Here is a 20,333-nt window from a genome sequence, read left to right as displayed (position 1 = left end):
TTGAAATTTGCGCTCAATGTAAACGAAGCTTCTGTTTGCGTTGAACCTTAATAAGATGAATGCCACCCCGATTACCGACCTCGTCGCTGCATTTGTGTACGAAACAAATTTAATCCGCGAAATTGTCCACATACGCTGTTTACAAATCAGCTGGAAAAACACGATCCTATTAAAGAATCGGCATCTCATCGAGGCGCCATTACAGCCACGCGATCGCATCCGTTAAGTTTTGAAAGGCGAAATTCAATCAGCCAAAGAGCCCCTTTGTCAGCTGCGTTTTTCGAGAAACATAACTACCGCTGCCGCGCGACGAGCGTTCAAACAAAAACAAATATATATTTGCGCTCGAGTCTCCCACGCATTACGCTCCTCAAAGCCACCTTTATTTAACTACTCGCGTAATACAAGCAGCAGCTGCGAGAGGAGAGAAAGAGAAAAAAGAGGGATAGGAAGCGATCGAATGATTGATGACGCGAGCCGTCACTCACCCCGATGACGCGGCCATCTGCTCGCGCGTATTATAAACTACGAGAGATCTCGCTGCGGTTATTTGTTTCTCACGAAAGTTTCCAGCTTTTTTTATTTTTAAACTCCCTCGCGACTGTTTACGATAATTCGCGCGAGCGCGCGGAACGCGTGTCCGGCAATAATACGCGAGAAAGATGCGTCGCGGGGATTTCTCTGCGGTCCGTCGTCGAAATATAGACGAAGGCTCGCGGTGCGCGCACTCGAGGAAGAGTAGCCCGCGGAAAATTTAGTTGGCGCGGGCGCGACGCTGTATATGTGTCAATGCGTTGGTCAAATCGTAAACAATGCGTCGCGAGGGTGGACGACGTTATTGGGAGAGAACGAGATGTTCGCTGTTCGAATACGCCCGTGCCTTGTATTTATAGACGGGAACGAATGGAACATTGATTGGCGACTCCTCGATGAAGAGGTATTTTCGTATAATCGACTGATGCATCAGCGGCACGCAGAGTTTAATGCTTTCGAGCTCACTTTACGACGGTACTTTCCTCCGCGATAATTTACAAAGATGCGTAAGTATCGACTCGCGTCCAGTGTTTGTTTTGAAAAAGGAGATGCGCTGCAATGAAGAATCGGTATGCTTGGCGCGTAAATCATATTTATTTCCTGGAGTAATCGTTTGATATTTCATTTCTCCGGTGCCACGTGTACCCTGCGCGAATTATAAATCAAGCTCTGTTGTTATGATACCGCTTTTACAAATTTTTTATTTAATTTTCAAAAAAAGCAGATTTTAAATTGAAACGTTCCGTAAAAGTTTTGGCGTTGCACAATTTTTCACGTTTTGCAAACGACTAGGCGCTTTCGTACTGGTGGAATTTTTCGTGGAAAATTTTTGCGAACTCGAGGCGCAAAGTTTTTCAGATCGCAAACGTTGACGGTAAAACGTTCCTAGCTCGTATTTATAGCGTCGCACATGGCGTCCTGAAATTTGAATAGCAGCTCGATGTCAATTAGCGTACAAAAGCTTCGAGTTTTTTCACGTAAAGCTCGAAATTTATTGAAGTGAATTTTGACGGTCGTTTTAATAAGCCAATTAATGACAACAACAATATAGCGCGCTCGCGGCGCAGCGTTCCCACGATTATTTTTGTCCTTCTTTTCTAAGTATCCGGTAATAAAGTTTAAATGGACCCGCCGCTAACTCGGTCGTAACGTCATTCTTACACGTGTATTTATAAGAGCCGAATTGAACGAATATGCGACGACGTGATTTATCTAATTTTAAAAATCGCTGGCTTCGTTTAAAAATAGCAAAAGTTATATCCGAGAGAGTCTAACGACTTGATAATGGTATACACACGCTCCTCAACATCGATGTCAAGGATCCGCTCGCCTCTTCTTTTTATCATGCCGAACTTGACACTCGAACCGCTTCTTCACCTGTAATTATTTCCGAACCCTCGCTCGCCGCGAGAGCGATCTGATTAATTGTGCAAGATTAAATTAAACGGCCATCTTTTTCAGCGCCACATTTTTCACCTTTGATTTATGTTCGATCGTAAAGCATATCCGCCGGCCGCTGACGGCGATTAATCTCGGCGAATTGAAAAAACAACACGTGTAAATTCATCGCCGCCCTTAAAAAAACAAGTCGTCAAAAGGAGGAGGCGGGGTGTAAACGTACGGGAGGCCGCGAAGAATCTCGATGACAAAGTCGATCTCGAGAGACGCTGCTGCGGCTTGGACTAACGTAAAAGTATAGCGTATGACGCGGCTCGTTTCTGGCAGTCGTCCCGTGCGCGGATAAACTCGGGCGTAAATCCCTCTCGCAAAGTATCGACTACTGGTTTTTCTCTCTTTCTCTTTCTCGCGTGCATGTAATGCACATTTGTCATCCGGCTAAAAGGGCCGCGCCGAGTTTGCACTTTTTTCTCTCCGGAGCAGCGTCTGGGAGAGAGCTGGTCGAGTCACTTGAATTTCTCTCTTGGCCGGCCTCTTTCTCCGTCCTTTTGTGCCCCTGCTTCGAGCCGAGCGATCTTGATGGCTTGCATAAATATTTAAACTTGACTTTGCCCCCGACGCGGCGTCATCGTCGCCAGCCGCGCGCAAATTACGCTCAGTTATTCTCTGTGTGTGTGTGTGTGTGTGTGTGTAGGTTGGAAAAACGTTGTTTGCCGAGCAAACAATTTCGAGAGTTTAGATGTTTATTGATGCGCTGGTTTATCGAAGGCGATTGATGTCCCGCTCTCTCGCGCGAGTTATATACTCAGCTCGTTATATGTTTATTCTGGGAAAATCTCTTAATTGATGCTACTCTACTGCCGCGCTCGAGCTCCGTTGTTTTGAGACTGAAGCCTTTCGCGCGCGAATTCCCCGCTATGCATTATAATTTATCGGCGTCCGCGTACGCCCCTGAAATCGGTGATGTTCGATGAAAAGAGCCCATATGGTCGAGAGAAATTCGATGCGTTTTCTTTTTTCAATTATTTTACAAAACTCCCCTTCACCGAGGAACAACGTGCCCGCAGCTCCGTGTACTCGTTAAATTAAATTCCATACACGCAACACGCCGCAGTTTTAATTAAACTATGCGAATACAAAATACCCGTTATTAACTCGGCGGTATTAAAGGAAATTCTGCGAGCAAAAATAAAATTACAATCCTCCGCGACGGGGAGAGAAAATAATTATTCAAAGCTCGCCCGTCGATTTCCGAATTTGCATAACTTGCACTTAGCAAAAACAGCCGCATTAGCATAAAGACTATTTTGTTGCAAATTCTCCCTCCACACCTCCTACCCCGTACACGTGCACGCATCGTATGCAGGCGAATTGCCCGTCATTTATTTTCGTAGAATAGCTGCACGCGTATGTCGAAGTCTCTCGCTGCACGCGCACGTCAAAATGACTTTTGCGCAATGGAGGTAATGTGTGTGCAACCTTCTGGATCTTTTTTCGTTTCCCGGCGGCGTCAGGGTCAGCTACACACACAAACACGCTGCCGTTCTCTCGTGGCATCGAAATATATAAAAGAGAGAGAGAGAGAGAGAGAGAGAGAGAGGCGATTTTGATTTTCCGATATAGCCTACTAGAGGCGCCGCGGCCGCCGTGTGACTAGTGTTCCAATTACTTAATAAGCACAAATGCGAGTCTCGTGCGCGCGCTTTTGCCGCCGCGGCTGATTTCATTTTCTGATTCGCGCGTTTTTCTTACTCGAGCTCTCGCGAAAGGCGTTTTCGAGAGTTTGTTCTTGAGAATATATAAGCGGCTTTCATTACGATACATTATTGATAAGATCGACGCTAAAATTGTGACTGGACGACGTTTCGCCGTGATTTATCGCTACGCTCGCGTGATTATTCTTACGTTTTTCTTCGCGAGACGTGCACAGAACGTACGAGTATATAAATCGATGCGAAGTCAACGCAAAAAGCGTCGTACTTGGCAAAGCGCGCTTTTGTAACAAAAATTCGATGTACACAATCTGTTTAAGTGGAAAAATCCGCGTACAAGACGCTCACCACTTCGATTAATCTTTCCGTCCGCGATTCATTGAAAAATAACGAAAAGAGAGAAAATATCCCCCTCGCTTGCTGTAAATAACCCATCCGCAATTATTAATCTCGCATCGCAAGAAGAGAGCACAAAGAGCGGGTCGCATGAAAGCACATCGATGCGGCTACGTAGTACAGCGTATTGTAATGAAGCACGTAAGCCAAAGGGGGGTATAGATTCATAAAGCCCGTCCACGCATAGCAATGCTGGAAACAAAGGTACCCCGCGCTTTTTACGTAATTAATGACCGGCTCAGCGTCGAATAAAATGGAAATTAATACAGCTCTCTCGCTCAGTGCCTTCGATATCGATTTCATCGCGACGTAACGGAACGTCGACGTGGTCTCCATTACGTAATAACCGTCCACTGCTGCTGCTACTGCTGCAGGGACACGAGCGAAATTTTTCAAAGTGACGTAATAGCTCTCGATGACGAGAGGGATGGAGTTGACGGTACGTGGGTGGTCGTCGCGAGGCTTTCCGGGCCTTAGGCGGGATCCGAGTTTGCTCTGTGCACACACACGAATATAGCACCGCACGAATTGCTAATATCGAGCGAGCGCGCCGGGAGTTTGGGGATTTTACGGGAAATTTATTTGCATAGAGGAGCAACTAAATTTTAGATTCATGCAGATATGCCCGGAATAAGCGAGGTTATACATAAAGTTCGGAGGGAAAGCGCGCGATTTTTATATTTATATCGTCTCTCGTGTTTTCGCGTCGCTGATCTAGATGTAAAACCGCGCGCGCCGAGAGGCTTAATAAATATTCTCCATCCACTTCGCGTGATTATTATTTGCAATAAAAGCGGCATTAAAAGTTGGAATCGCGCGGTGTGTCTGACGAATTTTCCGAGGGGCTTTAAAATCCGCGCACGATTTTTCTCGGCGATCCTGGCACGCGCTAAACACAGCGAGACAGCGAGAGCTTTTTGTGTGGAAGGCCATCGTAAAACTCGTATAGTTTGTTCTAAGTAAATTCGATCGTTTTACGATAGAGGCGAGGGAGAGGAAGAGAGCGAGTAAGTGAACTTAACTGTGTAAGCTGGCCGCGGATTCTTGGCTGCAGCGGAATACTAAGCGCTTCTTGCATCGACTTTCTACGTCGTAAAACGTATCGTCTTTTCTCCTATACACGAGATATAATATCCCCGGAATTAGAAGTAACGCGTTTTATCGTGAAACTTTCCGCCGTGGCGAAATTCTTCCACTCGCTGGCGCAAACACACTCGCGTGACGATTGTTTACCGATCGCTCAGCTATCGGCTCTCCAATCGGCAAATAAATTCCTCAATAATAAATTACAATCAAAATCCGAGCAAACAATGAGGCCCGCTGTTATCTCTCTGTCTCGTCCGCGCCCTTATCATCTCGATATAGCTGCGCGGGCAGATATCGACCGAAAAACGGCAGTCCATATATACCTGCAACTTCGTCATTTGTATCCGACGCACACGAGCCACTGACGTGTATGGAGGAAATCTTCCCACTCGGACGTGTGTACTGTATATACGTGCGGCGGACAGGGGGGGGATAAGTCACGCGGATATTTGCTGGTATTCGAGGGGCCAATCCATCGAAAAGCTCGAGTGAACGTCAAACAGCCTGCGCACTCGAGCCCTAAATAAATGTAGTTCTACTCCCGCCTCTCGCTATCGCCCCGACGAGTCTCTTCCCTCCGAATAATGACTTTCCGCGAAACTTTTTCCCGCCGCGCGAGCGCGTCTTATATACTCGAGAGCCGCTTATACATCCAGGAGCGGGTGTGTGTGTGTGTGTATATATATAGACTCCTCCTGTCGCCTTACTCCACGTGCGCTCCTTTATCTTCGTCCTCGATTTATGTCTCGCGCGAGCTGTCCGCTTTCGTGTGTCGTTATTGATTAATAAATATACGACTCCGCATACCGGACGGCGACGGTGACAACGACGTAGAGTTATCTGCAGGAACTGGAATCTATTTGCACCGCGGGGACGCGTTTCCAAAAATAATTAGCCATTGCACAGCCTGTATGTAACTTTGAGAGTCGCTTGTTATAATCGCGCGCTTATGCTCTCGTTATAATTTATATAACGATACGCGCGAAAGCTGTCGCGCGTTACACAATGCGGGAGTTAAATTCAAAATGCGAATTTCAGGAATAGCCAGCGAGCCAGATGGTCGTGCGGCGGTGTCCTAGTTTGTTATCTGCGGATCCTTTGGTTCGCGGCCGAACAATTATCCTTTCTAATTTTATTCAAAGTCGATCGCTATTATATACTCGTCGTGTCCGGCTGAACTATGAGGATAAATAAAAGCGGATCGCGAGCTATTTACAGGGCGTACATCAGGCGAAATAGCCCGAGTATACAATTTATCTAGTATCGCTTCGAATGGAAAGGCTCTCCTAAACGGCAATTTTTATCTCTGCTCCAGTAAAGCAAACGCGCTGCGAGGGAAAATCGGAGAGAATCGAGAGTGCGAGACGAAGTTTTTCATGCGGAAGTCGCAGTCGACGTGTATAGACATATAGCGAGCGAGAGCGAGGCTCGCTTTATTTTCCCTCGCTTGCGATAAGAGGAAAGCTGGCTCTCGAGCTTCGGGCGTCACCCGGTGCGGCACTTGGTACAATCGCGCGCGACGCCGACTGGAAATTAAATAGGTCTCACTGGCTTCTCCCTATTGACATCGCTCGTTTGGCAGTTATTCAAATACGCCTCGCGCGGTATCTGCAATCGGTTTACGTAATTGTGCGGATGCATGGAAAGCAGAGAAGAGCCGCAAAAACGATCTAGTTCGGCGATCGGGCTTATAATGAACCCATCTATCGCAGGGGGGTCGGATCGATACGCGGCGGGGCTGTGCGATTTCGCGCGCGGTCTGGCTGCTTTCCCTTGACCTTGATTATGGGCTTCGCGAGGAGTTACGGCCGGATTAGGCTGAGTGGATTTTCGCGAGCGATTAGGACACATTCTTTTCAATCGCGCGGGGCTAAAAATAACGTTTCGAGATTTCCATCGGTATGACAGGAGAATCACGCGGGCTCCTAAAATTGAATTTTCGTATTAACCTACTGGCTAAACAGCTCTCTCTCTCTCTCTCTCTCTCTCTCTCTCTCTCTCTCTCTCTCTCTCTCTCTCTCTCTCTCTCTCTCTCTCCGGCTGTTCATTAAACTGTTCATTAATTTTTTTGGCACCCGACCCAACCGTCCTAGCTGCCGAGAAATTTTTCCGACTAGCCGCGAGAGCTGGTCCAGATCGGCCGCGGCACTCTACACCTCCTACGATATTGTTTATAGCCAAGTCGCTCACCGCGGGGCGATAAATTAATTTACCTCTCAGTAAACGCGGGCGCGCGAGCTGAAAGCAATTCAATTTCCGAAGGCGAGAGCGCGCAAATTGCGAGAGCCCGTCACTCCGATGCCCGGAGTCCAAACAAACGGGCGGCGAGCAATAAAATCGCGTAAACAAGCATGTCGAGGTTTCGAGGTGAAGATAAACGGTTAAACGTTAAACGTGCGTATTTGGTGTTGCAGGTATTATGACGCCGCGGCGCACGGCCTTCCCGGTGACTCGGTGGTCGGAGGCGCAGAGCTGCAGCCGTCGCGCCGGCGGATGAGGAGCTAGCCGGGCGCAGGTGGAGGAGCTGCCAGGTCGTAGCTCTTCTTCCCTCGTCGCGGCTCGTCCGATGCTCAAGGACAACAAGACGAGGTACAGCGAGGTAGGCGCGGCGGCCGAGGCAGCGGCGGGCGGCGGGTCGGGCGTGGAGCCGGATCGCAACGGGAACAGCAGCAGCAGCCACCAGCAGCTATGTCAGTCGGTTATAGCCGCCTCGCAGCAGCATCAGCATCAGCAGCAACAGCAGCAGCAGCAGGCCCTCGGCTTCGACGCGGCCGCGCCGGGCGCCGCCGTATCCTTCTTCCCCGGCGGCGCCGCGCTCCTCGCGGCAACTGCTGCCTCCAAGGAGGCGGCGGCGGCGGCGGCGGGACAGCAGCAGCAGCAGCAGCAGCAGCAGGCCGCGAAGGAGGTGCGCTACGCCACGCCGGTCGGCTTCCCCGCGATGGCGACGGGCGCGGCCCTGACGCCCCCGGCCGTGCAGACGGGCGTCCCGCCGCCGCCGGCGCCACCCCCGCTGCCGGCCCCGGGACAGCAGCTGCCGCTCGAGCTGCAGCAGCGCGGCTTCTCGCAGTCGATGAGCTCGCTGCCGCCCGAGCCGTTCATGATCATGCGCTCGAAGGCGCTCAACCGGCGCGTCTCCATCAACGTCGGTGGAGTGAAGCACGAGGTGCTCTGGCGGACCCTCGAACGGCTGCCGCACACCCGACTCGGCCGCCTCCGCGACTGCAACAGCCACGAGGCCATCGTCGAGCTCTGCGACGACTACTCGCTCATCGACAACGAGTACTTCTTCGACCGGCACCCAAAGTCCTTCAGCTCGATCCTCAACTTCTACCGCACCGGCAAGCTGCACATTGTGGACGAGATGTGCGTCCTCGCGTTCAGCGATGACCTCGAGTACTGGGGCGTCGACGAGCTCTACCTCGAGTCCTGCTGCCAGCACAAGTACCACCAGCGCAAGGAGCACGTGCACGAGGAGATGCGCAAGGAGGCCGAGTCCCTGCGCCAGCGCGACGAGGAGGAGTTCGGCGACGGCAAGTGCGCCCAGTGGCAGAAGTACCTCTGGGACCTCCTCGAGAAGCCCACCACCTCCATGTTCGCCAGGGTGAGTCCGCCGTCTCTTCCCCCTCTCACCTCTTCTCTCTCTCTCTCTCTCTCTCTCTCTCTCTCTCTCTCTCTCTCTCTCTCTCTATACTCTTTCTCTCCTCCCAGACACACTGCCTTCTCCCCTATCTCTCGTGCCGCCGGAAGATCTCGTGATTCGGCTCTGTTTGGTCGATACGCGCATAATTCATAGCCGAAATTTACTCGGGCGGCTCGTTAACCGCTTCGTAATTATAATTGTCTCGGACTGACTGAACTGCCGCGAGACGACCGGACAGAGCAATTAGTTGTTGCGAACTTTCTCGGGCATCTCGCATTCGATTCGAGGTTACGTAAATTATTCTATTACGCCCGCGAAAAGCCTCCTCGTTTTACACAGCAATTACACCGACACGGACCGTCGGACAAAGCTTGCGTACATCGAGCTCACAGCCTGCGAGAGATCGTAAAGCTGCTCTGCTTTTTTCAACTCTTTGGCCACGCTTCGCTCTTTTCTCTGTAAATAGTATACATCTTTTTTTACTGGCTTTCTCCGGTGAGCAACGGGAGGTTATACCCCGTAGCAAGACGAGGCGCTGCTCCGCGCAGACGCGAAAAGTCGATCGACGTCCCAACGACGTCCGTCGCCGTATGTTTACAATGTCGTAAAATCTGTTTGCGATAAATGTCGCTACCGGTGAGCCGCCGTGTATATGTATATATATATAGTCGGGCAGCGCCCACAGAGCAGCTCGCCTGCCTCTGCTTCTTCGCACGCGAAATTAACTTCGCGAATGACCTTTTGACGATCTTGTTTTCCTTTTAACGCGCGAGCGGAGACCTTACGTCAGCGTATATTCGCGCCTGTTGTTTGCTATTGACTATTTTATATCTCTATTCTGCAGCCACTATGCCTAATTGTGCAATTTGTATATTATTATGTGGTTATCGCGATGTGTACATACGCTGCGCAGCTGATTGTTTTCGTCGCTTGTATTATTGTGTATATCATTATTATTATTGGTATATTGGTATAATGTTTTTAAGGGGTCAGGTCGCGTGCGCCGAGAGACGGCCGAATCGATTCCTCGGGTGGCAAGCGCGAATGCGAAGAGGAATTCATTTGCGCTTGTTGTTCTTGCTCCTACACTTTTTTCTTCGCTTTGCCACTCCATAAGCATACGCTAAGCTGATTTTGAATAAAGAAGTACAATTATGTCAAGTGTAGCTAAGCTGGCTTAGGGAAACGCGACGATTACGTTAAGTTATTCTGTAACCCACTTTCGCGCGTATACGCTGCAAGGTTATACCTGACACCTTAAAAATAAGCCTCGGCGCTCTCTTTGAAGTAACAGTACAAGGCGTATTTTGTTCGTATAACAAAAGTAACGGCTGCGACGATAAAAAATTCTAAACAGAGTCACGTAGGTCAATTAAAAATTTAATCAAACGAAACGAGCAACAACAGAGCGCCGTTGTAAAAGTAAAAGTAGCGCGACGCAGCCGCGTCGTTATCTCTTGAATACTCGATACGCGAAAAAAAAACCACCCATATGTTCGGCGCGCCCTTCCGCTCAGACGCGCTCGGCTCTCCCAATTAAAGCGCCAATTAAAAAGTCCGTCTTTTGCCGAAAAGCGTCGTTAATGAAATAAAAAATACGCTCGCGTCGGGTAGAAAACGCCGAAAGGAATGAAATCTGCGCGACGTTAATTAAATGCCGGGTGAAAAATCGCAGAGGGCGAAGAAATTTACGATCCCTCGCGAGCCGGTGTATAACACACTAACACATACACCCCCGCGAGACTACACTTGTTTGCGACTCACTCTAGGAAAGAGGTCGACGCGAGGTTCCTGCTGCTTTATGGGACTCGAGGAGACAATGTATTTTCGAAACCTGGGCCGCCAGGGCGAGGACATTTCGATAAGTGCAATTGGAATTTACAAACAAGCGCTTGTGACGGGATCTCTCAAAAGGCGAGCGCGTAGCGAACAGCGAATTCTAATTACTCGCGGCTCTACTCGGAAGAAAGTTGTTCGATGGAAGAGCCAGTCTTATGAAGCCGGTGAAATGAAATTCTCTTCAAAAGAACGTTACACCGGAGACGTGGGGAAAATCTTTAGCGGATCCATAATTAACGAGGCGAAGCGTGCGTCCGACCTCTTACCTCGCGGTGTAAATCCCGAGACGACTCGACTTATACACATACAGCGAGCACTGGAAAACATTCGAATCGAATCCAGCGTAATGTAGCGGCGCAAAGTAGGCTACGTTAGCTCGGCACACAGACTCGCGCGCATATGTAACGCAGAGATATGTAGCCCGAGACGCGAATCGTGACTGTGTGCGTCTTATCAGTATAACGAGAGAACGGCTTTAGACTCGAGAGCGTATAGGTACCGCATTATATGATGTCAAATATAGTGTCGCTAAAATGTCTTTCTCTCACTCTCTGACCCTTTTACCTACTCTCGATCTCCTTCTTCTTCTACCACTACTACTAACCCCCTCTGCTACCGTAACGTATTACATGTCTGCTTTATTTCTAGGTGGTGTTCACTACACAATTGTTTTCCTTGTACATACTTATTAATTCCTGTATATCTCTCTATATAGATCGTCTACTCTCTACTATGTTTAGGTTGTATATCATCGTACACACACGGTTGGAGGCAAGCATTGATCGTCATTAATCATTCGACGAGCGACAAGTTTTCGAGGTTTTCTGCCTTCGATTAGCCGCGTCGTTATTTTTTATTTTTAATTCGTGGCGTGGGACGTTGTAGCTCATAGCAGTGGCCAGTTGGGCCATAAAGAATTCAGTGGCCGTTATCGCGATCTAGTGTCATACATGTAAATTGAAATCGGGATACGCGTTATTAGCTTCTGCTTCGCGTATTAATGGAAAGCGAGCATTAAAAATAAAGCTCAATTCGTACGTAAATAGACTGTTTTGTTATTGACGAGCTCGTTATCTTATAGTCGGCCGGCAAACTATTTGGCAAAGATATTGCATTAGAGTCGCGCGGGCTTATAACACAAACTCGAAGAATCAGCGAATCCTCGCAAAGTGTTGTTGTACTCGAGCGTTGACCTAAAAACTGCGTCTCTCTCCAACCGTGTGCCACCCAAGTACCTTCCTATCTCTTTCTCGCTCCCTCTATACATATATACATAATTGAATATACATATGCATGCAACGTCGTGTGTATATCTCCATCTCTGTCTCAGGTCCCTCTCCCCTATGGGAGGGAGCAGGGAGAAGGCAAACAGAGAAGGAAAAAAAAGAAAAATATTTTTGTATACTGTGTAACGCTTACGATGCGCAGTTGTGACCACAGCTTGTGCATACGAGCACGTATATATTTATTATAAAATATATATATATCTATAATAACCCCGATGGTAATGGGAAAGAGTCCAAACGCGACTACCAGGCATCACTCTTTAATTTTCTAATGATCGTCCTACCTCTCGTCACCGCTCCCGCAACCCATAACGTCAGACCAAACACACCGCGTGCGCGTGTGTGCGACTGTGTATGTGTGCGTCCCTGCGCGTGCGTGCCTGAAAAGCGCACGCACGCGAGCAATTAGGCCGCGGCGAAGGGCCGCGTGGCTGCGAGATCTGCTCTGTACATACTGTGTCTGCAGTCTTTCTATATACATACAATACCTCTGTCTCTCTTACTCTCTGCTAATTCTTCTAATTCGCTCTCCACCTATCTCTACTACTTCTCTCTGTCGCTCCACCTTTTTCTCTCTGTAACGCACGGACTGTGACGACGATCAGGGGCGTGACGACTTTTTTCTCGACTACCCACTCTTGGATGTGTGATGGGCTTGCTTTACACGGCCGATGTTTTTGTGCCAATGGATGAACGCCGATATGCCACTGGTGCGTCCTCCGCTAATGACGCGGCTAAACGCTGCGTCGGCAGACCGAGTTCGTTTTTGTGTCATTTTTGACAAATACACAAAAAGCCTTCGTTAAACGTAGTCGAGTAGTGATTTTCCTTTGCAAAAAGTAGTTCTTTCAGTTACCTAGAGTTTTCGCGTGAAATTTACACACACGCGCTGTGTACAATTTTGCGCTGTGAAAACGCACGCCATCAGTGGCTGCGTGAAATTAAAGCGCGCGCACAAAAACATTGAAAGTGTAATTACAGGGACGAGTACCAGTGGCCCATTTGTTAACGATTGGCCAGAGTTGCGCCATTATACACTTTCGAGGCCGTTCTGTATCCCTTTGTCCCCCGTTCCCATCCCCTATTCCATCGTCGTTGAATTCCGCCGGCTCCGCAAAGTCGTCGATCATGGAAAATCTTTGAAGAATGGCCCGCGAGCGCCCGTGTATACCTATGTAGCGCGCGAAGTGGCCGCACTCGGGAACTTTACCTCATTATGCTTTTCCAGTCGGATAAATTTGACCCAGATACGAACGAGTCGACTTCTTTTTCCCGCGGCCGCGCGTTGATTGAAGAATAAAGTAAAAAGGGTCCGGGCCACGCTGCCGGCTGACGAATGGTCTCTCTCTACTACTGCGGACTACGTCGACTTTCTTGTCTCGTCGCGCAGCTTCTCCGGCGAGTCCGATGGCTTTTCAGAGCGCAACGCTTCATTCATAAAGGTCGTTCCTATGCGCGCGCGCCTGATCGATTTTACCCCGCGCGGATAATTATACCCGACGAGCCTCGGGAAATAACGGGTTCGTACGGGTACAAATATCGGAATGCTCTGAAATATTTAAATAAATTGTAAAGCAACGCCGAGCGCGCTATCGATGTGTGGCATCGAGCTCTGACACGGTATCGAGTGTCCTTTCTCGATGCTCTTTGCAAATTTCTCTCTCTCTCTCTCTCTCTCTCTCTCTCTCTCTCTCGGGCGACGATCGGGTCATCGAGTCTCGCGATTAAAAGTTCGGAATAGCTGCGCAAAGTTTTCGCAGCTGGAAAGTATCCGCGCGCGCGAAACACTCGAGAGTTTATAAGGTAGAGGTGCACGAAACTCGGCGCGGGTACATTATCGAACTAATGAAATTCTCGAGAAAGGACGAGCGCGAGCGATCGTTTTCCCGGAAGCGCGACGGCGGAGCCTTTCCAGGCCGAAGGGGGTAAAAACCTGCTTCTAAATCGAGAAAACGTCGCCGAGGGAGGTAAAAAGGAAGGCGCGGATATTACACGCCGCCGCGAGCGTCTATCGATTCCGCCTATATTTGTAACAACACACGGGAGAAAGAGAGAGAGAGAGAGAGAGAGAGAGAGAGAGAGAGAGAGAGAGAGAGAGAGAGAGAGTTGGTCGATATACACGTCGCGCTCGCTCGTGCTCCTCTGCGCTACGGTGTATACGTATAGCCGCGCGCGAGACGGAACAAGGTCGATATCATCGGCCTGCGTAATCATCGCCGATCGGACGGACTCGCACGCGCTTTTTTCCGGCTTTTAAAGAGGGCCGTATACCCGCGCGTCATAATACTCAGACGGAATGTCCTGTCACACGCGTCTCCCTCCCTGTTTGTGTATCTCTCTACTTCACTCTACTCTGCTATATCTACTCTCCTCTCTTCTGTATCTCTATACTATTCTACGCTGCGCCACTCTACAACGGCGGCTAATGCGCGCAGGACAGACGCAGACACATACACGCGCGCGCGCTCCGCGCCTGCGGGAACGGGGTCTTGAGGAGGATTTATACTGTGCGCAGGCTTATGTGTGCTGTGCTCTTATGTGTGTGTGTGTGGGTATATCTCTTGGGTGTTTGTGCGAGGAAAGAATATGTATCATATTGTGTATTGGTGTTATGTATACGTCGTCGTCGTCGTCGTCGTCGTCGTCGTCTTCGTCGTCGTAGTTGTTCCGCTGTATATATATATGGCGAGCAGTGTGTGTATGCGCAGAGGATGAAGGCGAATTTAGGAGCTTGAAATTTTGATTATGCCAGATGGGGGGATAAAGTGGCCCGTGGCTGAGGAGACTGTCTGATATAAATGATGCTTCTTTTTTCGGACCGCGTATACGCGTTCGTATTTGCATACGCTTTCCCACCGGCGGAGAATTTATACCGGGGCTAGTTTCGAGCATTCCATGTATACGTTTTTTGTCGCCCTCCCCCCCCCCCCCCCGACAGCTCTTACGGGAAAATCCTTTGTCGCGCGGATGAGAGTTTCCGCGTCGGCGGGTGAACGATGAGGTGCATAATGGACTTAGCTATATATAGCATATAAGCTTCGCGCGCGCGGTCGCGTGTTTCTAATATTTTAAACGAAATTCGCAGTAACTCTCTCTCTCTATACTGCCCGGCGCATTATATGCGAGTTTATGCACTCCGATATGCATCTCGCGACACGACCTCTGAAATAGTAATCGCTTCCCGAAGAGTTCGATTTCGCGTTTTTACCGCGTATGAATACATCCAGTCGCGAATGAATTCGCGATGGAGGGCGCGCGTTGGTATGCAAATCGCTTAAAAATTAAATCGACGATTCTCGTACATATTTCCAAGTGGCCCGCGTACTCTGCGCGCGGATATCTCCGAGAGGCGGAAGCTATGGAAATCAGGAGTCGATAATTCAAGGGCCGTACTCGCGATTTAAATACGAATTATTATTACGCACATAAAGATTCCGCCCGAGTCCGCCGCCGCCGATAAACCTTCAATTTCAATCAGCGAGGAGCGGGAAAAAAGAAGTTATATTTGTGTCAGGCATTTTGTCGGTATCTAAGATATAAATCTATCCGCGCAGGCGTGTACACAAAGGCTGCCGATATCGCGTGTTGAAAGCGAGCGTCGTATATCCGAGCGAAAGACTCGCGGTATAGAAAAAAGAGCCAACGAAGCTCGAGTGTATACGCGAGAGGGAGAGAGGCGAAAGTCGCGAGCGGCGTCGAACAAAGAAGAGGAGGAGGAAGACCATGGCGTGGTCTGGCGCAGGAGCTGGAAGGAGCTGGAAAATGAAGAACGTCGATGTCGATGAATATTGATGGCATAATCAGCTGGCATCGAGCGGCCTCGCGCGCTATACGCACACGAGAGCTTGCGTCGATTTTGACACAGTTCGACAACGAAAAAAGTAGGCCAACCACAGAGTAGTGTGTGTGTGTGTGCCCTACACGACTGCGGTGCTGGAATTCCCGCTAATGACTCGGCGAGGATATCGACGACATTATTTGATTCTACCCCTCTCGTCACTTCTGCTGCTGCTGCTGCTGCGTGGATATGCGGATAATGCATTATGCAGAACAGAGCTGGATTTCACCTTCCGCTCGATCGCTATCTTACTCCCGGGTACATGGCAGGGGCTGAATCTGGAAAGGAGCTTGGGATCGATTATGCATCGGATATAATAGAGCTGCTCCCCGATTGTCCGGACGCAAGGATATGGAATCTATCTATACACTCGCACCTGTGATATACTATCGGCCGATTTGGCGCCGCGCTCTCTCTCTCGCTCGGCGGGCACGCGAAAATTGTTTTACGAGCCATAAATAATGGCGGCTCGGGCTATTAATAATCGGGAGGTATCGGGAGACAGGCGATAGATAAGTCTATGAGGACGTCTCGCTTGCATTAGGTATGCGTATATAACTTTCTGTGTCTGTGTTTATACTTTGTTCGCTTATATCTTATAATATTCTGTATATTGTATATCTATGCTGCTTGCTGATGGGTGCCGCGCGAGCCAAGAGTCTGCACATGTGATCCGTAAACTCTGTTGTACTCTGTAATGTATATATGCCTCTCAGTGTAGATAGCTGCAGCTGCCATCAGTTATTGCTTGTAAAACGCGGCGGCGGGTGTAAAAATCCGAATTAACATGTGCGGGGCCGATAGGGATCGGGGCAATTTCCGAGGGGGGGATCTTGATTGGAGTTGCAGCGCGCAATTACAGCGGGGGCCAGCCGGCCGTAGCCGCGTCACGTTAAGGGCAATCGGTGCAAATAGCCTCGCGGCACGAAGGTCGAGGGTCGCTCTGGGTTATAGGTGGCAAGTTCAGGAGGCGCGAGTGCAGCTGGTATGTGTGTGCGAGGGTAGGAGGAGGATAAATAAGGAGCAATATGAGGAATAAGAGAGAAAGATCGGCTTAAGAGAGGGCTGGCTTTTGACAATTGCAGGTGATAGCTGTGATATCGATCTTGTTTATCGTGCTGTCGACGATCGCGCTGACCCTCAACACGATCCCGAGCATGCAAGGCTCGGACAAGGACGGCAACATCCAAGACAATCCCCAGCTGGCGATGGTCGAGGCCGTCTGCATCACCTGGTTCACGCTCGAATACGTGCTGCGCTTCAGCGCCTCGCCCGACAAGTGGAAGTTCTTCAAGGGCGGCCTGAACGTGATCGACCTGCTGGCGATAATGCCGTACTACGTGTCGCTCTTCCTCGTCGAGACCAACAAGAACGCGACCGACCAGTTCCAGGACGTGCGCAGGGTCGTGCAGATATTCCGCATAATGAGGATCCTCAGGATCCTGAAGCTGGCGCGGCACTCGACCGGCCTCCAGAGCCTCGGCTTCACGCTGAGGAACTCGTACAAGGAGCTCGGCCTGCTGATGCTCTTCCTCGCCATGGGCGTGCTCATATTCTCGAGCCTGGCTTACTTCGCCGAGAAGGAGGAGCCCGGGACCAAATTCATAAGCATTCCGGAGACGTTCTGGTGGGCGGGCATTACCATGACCACCGTTGGCTACGGCGACATTTACCCCACTACGGCGTTGGGCAAGGTCATCGGTAGTGTGTGTTGTATATGTGGTGTCCTGGTAATCGCGTTACCCATTCCCATTATCGTCAATAATTTCGCCGAGTTCTACAAGAACCAGATGAGGCGGGAGAAGGCCCTCAAGAGGCGCGAGGCCCTCGAGAGGGCCAAGCGCGAGGGCAGCATCGTCTCCTTCCACCATATCAACCTGAGGGACGCCTTCGCCAAGAGCATGGACCTCATCGACGTCATCGTCGACACGGGTGAGTCTCCTCTTCTAACGCTTTTCCTCCTATTTCTCTTCTCTCTTCTTGTATCACCCCCACCACCCCCGAAAGACGCGCGACTGTGGGCGCTTTCCCGACCTCTTGGGCGCGAGCCGACAAACCACCCAAAAGAGCAGCGGACCGCGAGAAAAATGCGTCGAGGCATGCCCGGCTCTAGCGCTCTTCAGACGCATTTTTCTTTCTGCTCTTTTAGGTTCTTTGCGGCTGCGACGCACTCCTGTCATGTCCGATAGGCCAAAAGCAGCTACACGCGCTGCTTTCGGTTTTAGAGATGTGTGTTTCTTTTTTCTTTTTTTTTACTTGTACTCCCCCGCCCTCTCTTACTTTTTTGACGAATATAAACAAAATGTAGTACCCAATGTAGTCAGTAGAAATTAACTAATTGGACTCACGTACCGAATTTCCATTTAAGAGTTTGAGCCATTGTGATAGGTAAATAAATCTTTCAAATACGTAGTCTTACTTTTGATCATTTTTAGCCTTTTTTCTCTATCTCTTTTATATTCTAGTATACCTTTACTGTTCGATAGCATTCTATATCAGTGCCTCTGCTTTGGTTGTCGCGTTCTCTTGTTCCGCGACTTTCTCTATATTACCTTTAGCGCGAGTATCGCATACCTGCTGTTCGAGGTATGCGCTACTCGACGAAACATCGCCTCTCTGTACTAACAAATTGTCAAACATCTATAACCATAGCATACCGCATTGATGTTTATATTTCTGTGCTGTTGTCATCGCTGAGTAGTCGTGCGCAGGTTTTCATTTGACAACGGCCGATCCTTTGTTCCGATTTTGTTTTCGTTATCTTGTTCTCAGTCAGCAAACCAGCCGAGGGCTGTGCGAATCGAATCGACAAAATTAACTTGTAGTGGCAGTCAAATGATAAAAGAATGAAAATTAGTGGGGATGGTGTCTGTAGGCTCAGCACTTAAAAACCAAGCACTCTGTGCTGTGTGTTCAACGTGAAAATTAGTAGATTTTTCCTTTCAGCTCGAATCGCGAACGGGATTGTCGACCGAGGTAAACATCCGTTAATGCTGCTGCAGAATTTTAACGCTGCACACACGACTTTGAAAGAGCATCGCTGTTGTACGGCCAAATTATTCTATTTAGTGTTGCCATACGTTGACAAATTGTTTTACGCGAGCGTGTGCTGATGAGTGGATGTGTTTGCACAGAGAAATAGTTGACTACGTACTAAAGCTCAATGTAATTGTACTGTCAATTAGTTTAATTCGCTCAGCTACTTTCAAACACTCTTTTTACAAACAATACAAATAGAACGCGATCGACGTATAGAATTCTGCGTACGCGGGGTCGATTACTTCGCGAAGCTGTCCATAAATACGTAATGATCACCTACATGTACAGTAAAAGAAAAAACAGTATATATCCGTGCTTGAAACTGCTTCGTCGAACAATAAACCGATTGCAGCTCCTAGTGTGATACATCGAAGTACCTCGTTCGCCTACGAGTTGTCACAAGATTATGCAAGTGTTAAAATTGAATATTTCACATGGTTTTCTCTGTGCAATAGTTTTCGATGCAGAAAACGGCGTGAATGATTTAAAATTTTTGCTCAGTCAAAGTGTAGTTTGGAATAAAGTTTTTTATTTTTGAAAATTCGATATCCGCAGCATTTGTATATTAGCGCACGCAGCGAACCGCAGCTCAATCCAATTATGCGCAATTACAAAATAGCGACAAACTAAATTTTCAGCTTCGTTTACCTTTGTTTCGCTGATTACATACTAGCCTTTTTTCAATTTCATTTTGCTCCGCCCACGCTCGTTTCCAAGCGAAAATATAAGTCTCTTCTGCTTCACAGTGAAAATTTTTATAAAAATATTTGCATGCTTTTAATCTTCGCATAACAAGGTACTTTGTTGAATTATGCAAATAAGATGTTAGTTACTAGGCAGAGTCGCGCGTGTCCCAAAAGTTAAAATTAAAATAATAAGGACCTTTGTTGAATTTCAAAGCTAGAGAAAAAAACAAGCTGAAATCCACTTAAAGTTTTAGCGAGGAGCGACGTTCGCCGTGATCATCTGCGAGATGCTCGAACAATCGCGATGAACGTAAAAGTCGCATCGGCAAAGGCCATTATGCAACGGCTCGTAAAAATAGTCTGAAAACGTTAAATTAAACTTGCAGCGCGCTTGCAACTCAAAGCTCCTGTATAGACGTCGAAGGAAGTGCGCGGATTTCGCTGCAAAGCAGGAGCTGCTCGAATACATTCACTCGAGAAAAAAAAAGCGGAAGAAAACTTTCGAGCATTCATCCAGCTCTTCTTCATTCTCTCTTCGACTCTGTATACACTCGCGCCGCTTCATTGACTCTCAGTCGTCGGTAATAAAAGTAATTTATTAGAGGCTCGCTCGCTCGCGAGTATAGAAGAGCGAAGCTACCGCTGAGACGGATATCTCTTTGGCGCGTGGGAGGCTTCGAGAGCGTAATAGAGTGAATTACGATAGACCCACCCATTCGAAATTCGCGCGTCTTCGCGAGCATCTCGCTCTCTCGTCGAGTATATCTGTATATCAGAGTTCGACGGGCGCGCGTGTGCTATGCGTCTCTCTCTCTCTCTCTCTCTCTTTCCTCTATACTTGCAACTTGCGCACAGATATAAAGGATTCTGGGTTTTTGG

The 20,333-nt window shown here is 48.8% G+C and overlaps 1 protein-coding gene across 15 annotated transcripts in view; it reads left to right on the top strand.

Annotated features, from left to right (window-relative positions):
* Positions 1 to 20,333, top strand: part of LOC100123278 (potassium voltage-gated channel protein Shab) — a 54,763-nt gene that overhangs the window by 7,951 nt on the left and 26,479 nt on the right. For 13 of the 15 annotated variants that reach the window (XM_031928563.1, XM_031928564.1, XM_031928565.1 and 10 more), the window contains 3 exons: positions 7,541 to 8,727; positions 16,815 to 17,661; positions 18,676 to 18,705. In XM_031928563.1, the coding sequence (XP_031784423.1) occupies positions 7,693 to 8,727; positions 16,815 to 17,661; positions 18,676 to 18,705 (1,912 nt within the window). In that variant the 5' untranslated portion in view covers positions 7,541 to 7,692. The remainder of the gene's footprint in view (positions 1 to 7,540; positions 8,728 to 16,814; positions 17,662 to 18,675; positions 18,706 to 20,333) is intronic. The other 2 variants (XM_031928566.1, XM_032599879.1) reach the window with 1 other exon arrangement.

This window comes from Nasonia vitripennis, chromosome 4 (genome assembly GCF_009193385.2).
Source record: "Nasonia vitripennis strain AsymCx chromosome 4, Nvit_psr_1.1, whole genome shotgun sequence".
NCBI lineage: Eukaryota > Metazoa > Arthropoda > Insecta > Hymenoptera > Pteromalidae > Nasonia > Nasonia vitripennis.
The sequence above is the reverse complement of the archived record's forward strand: the minus strand, read 5'-3'. Positions and strand labels throughout refer to the sequence as shown.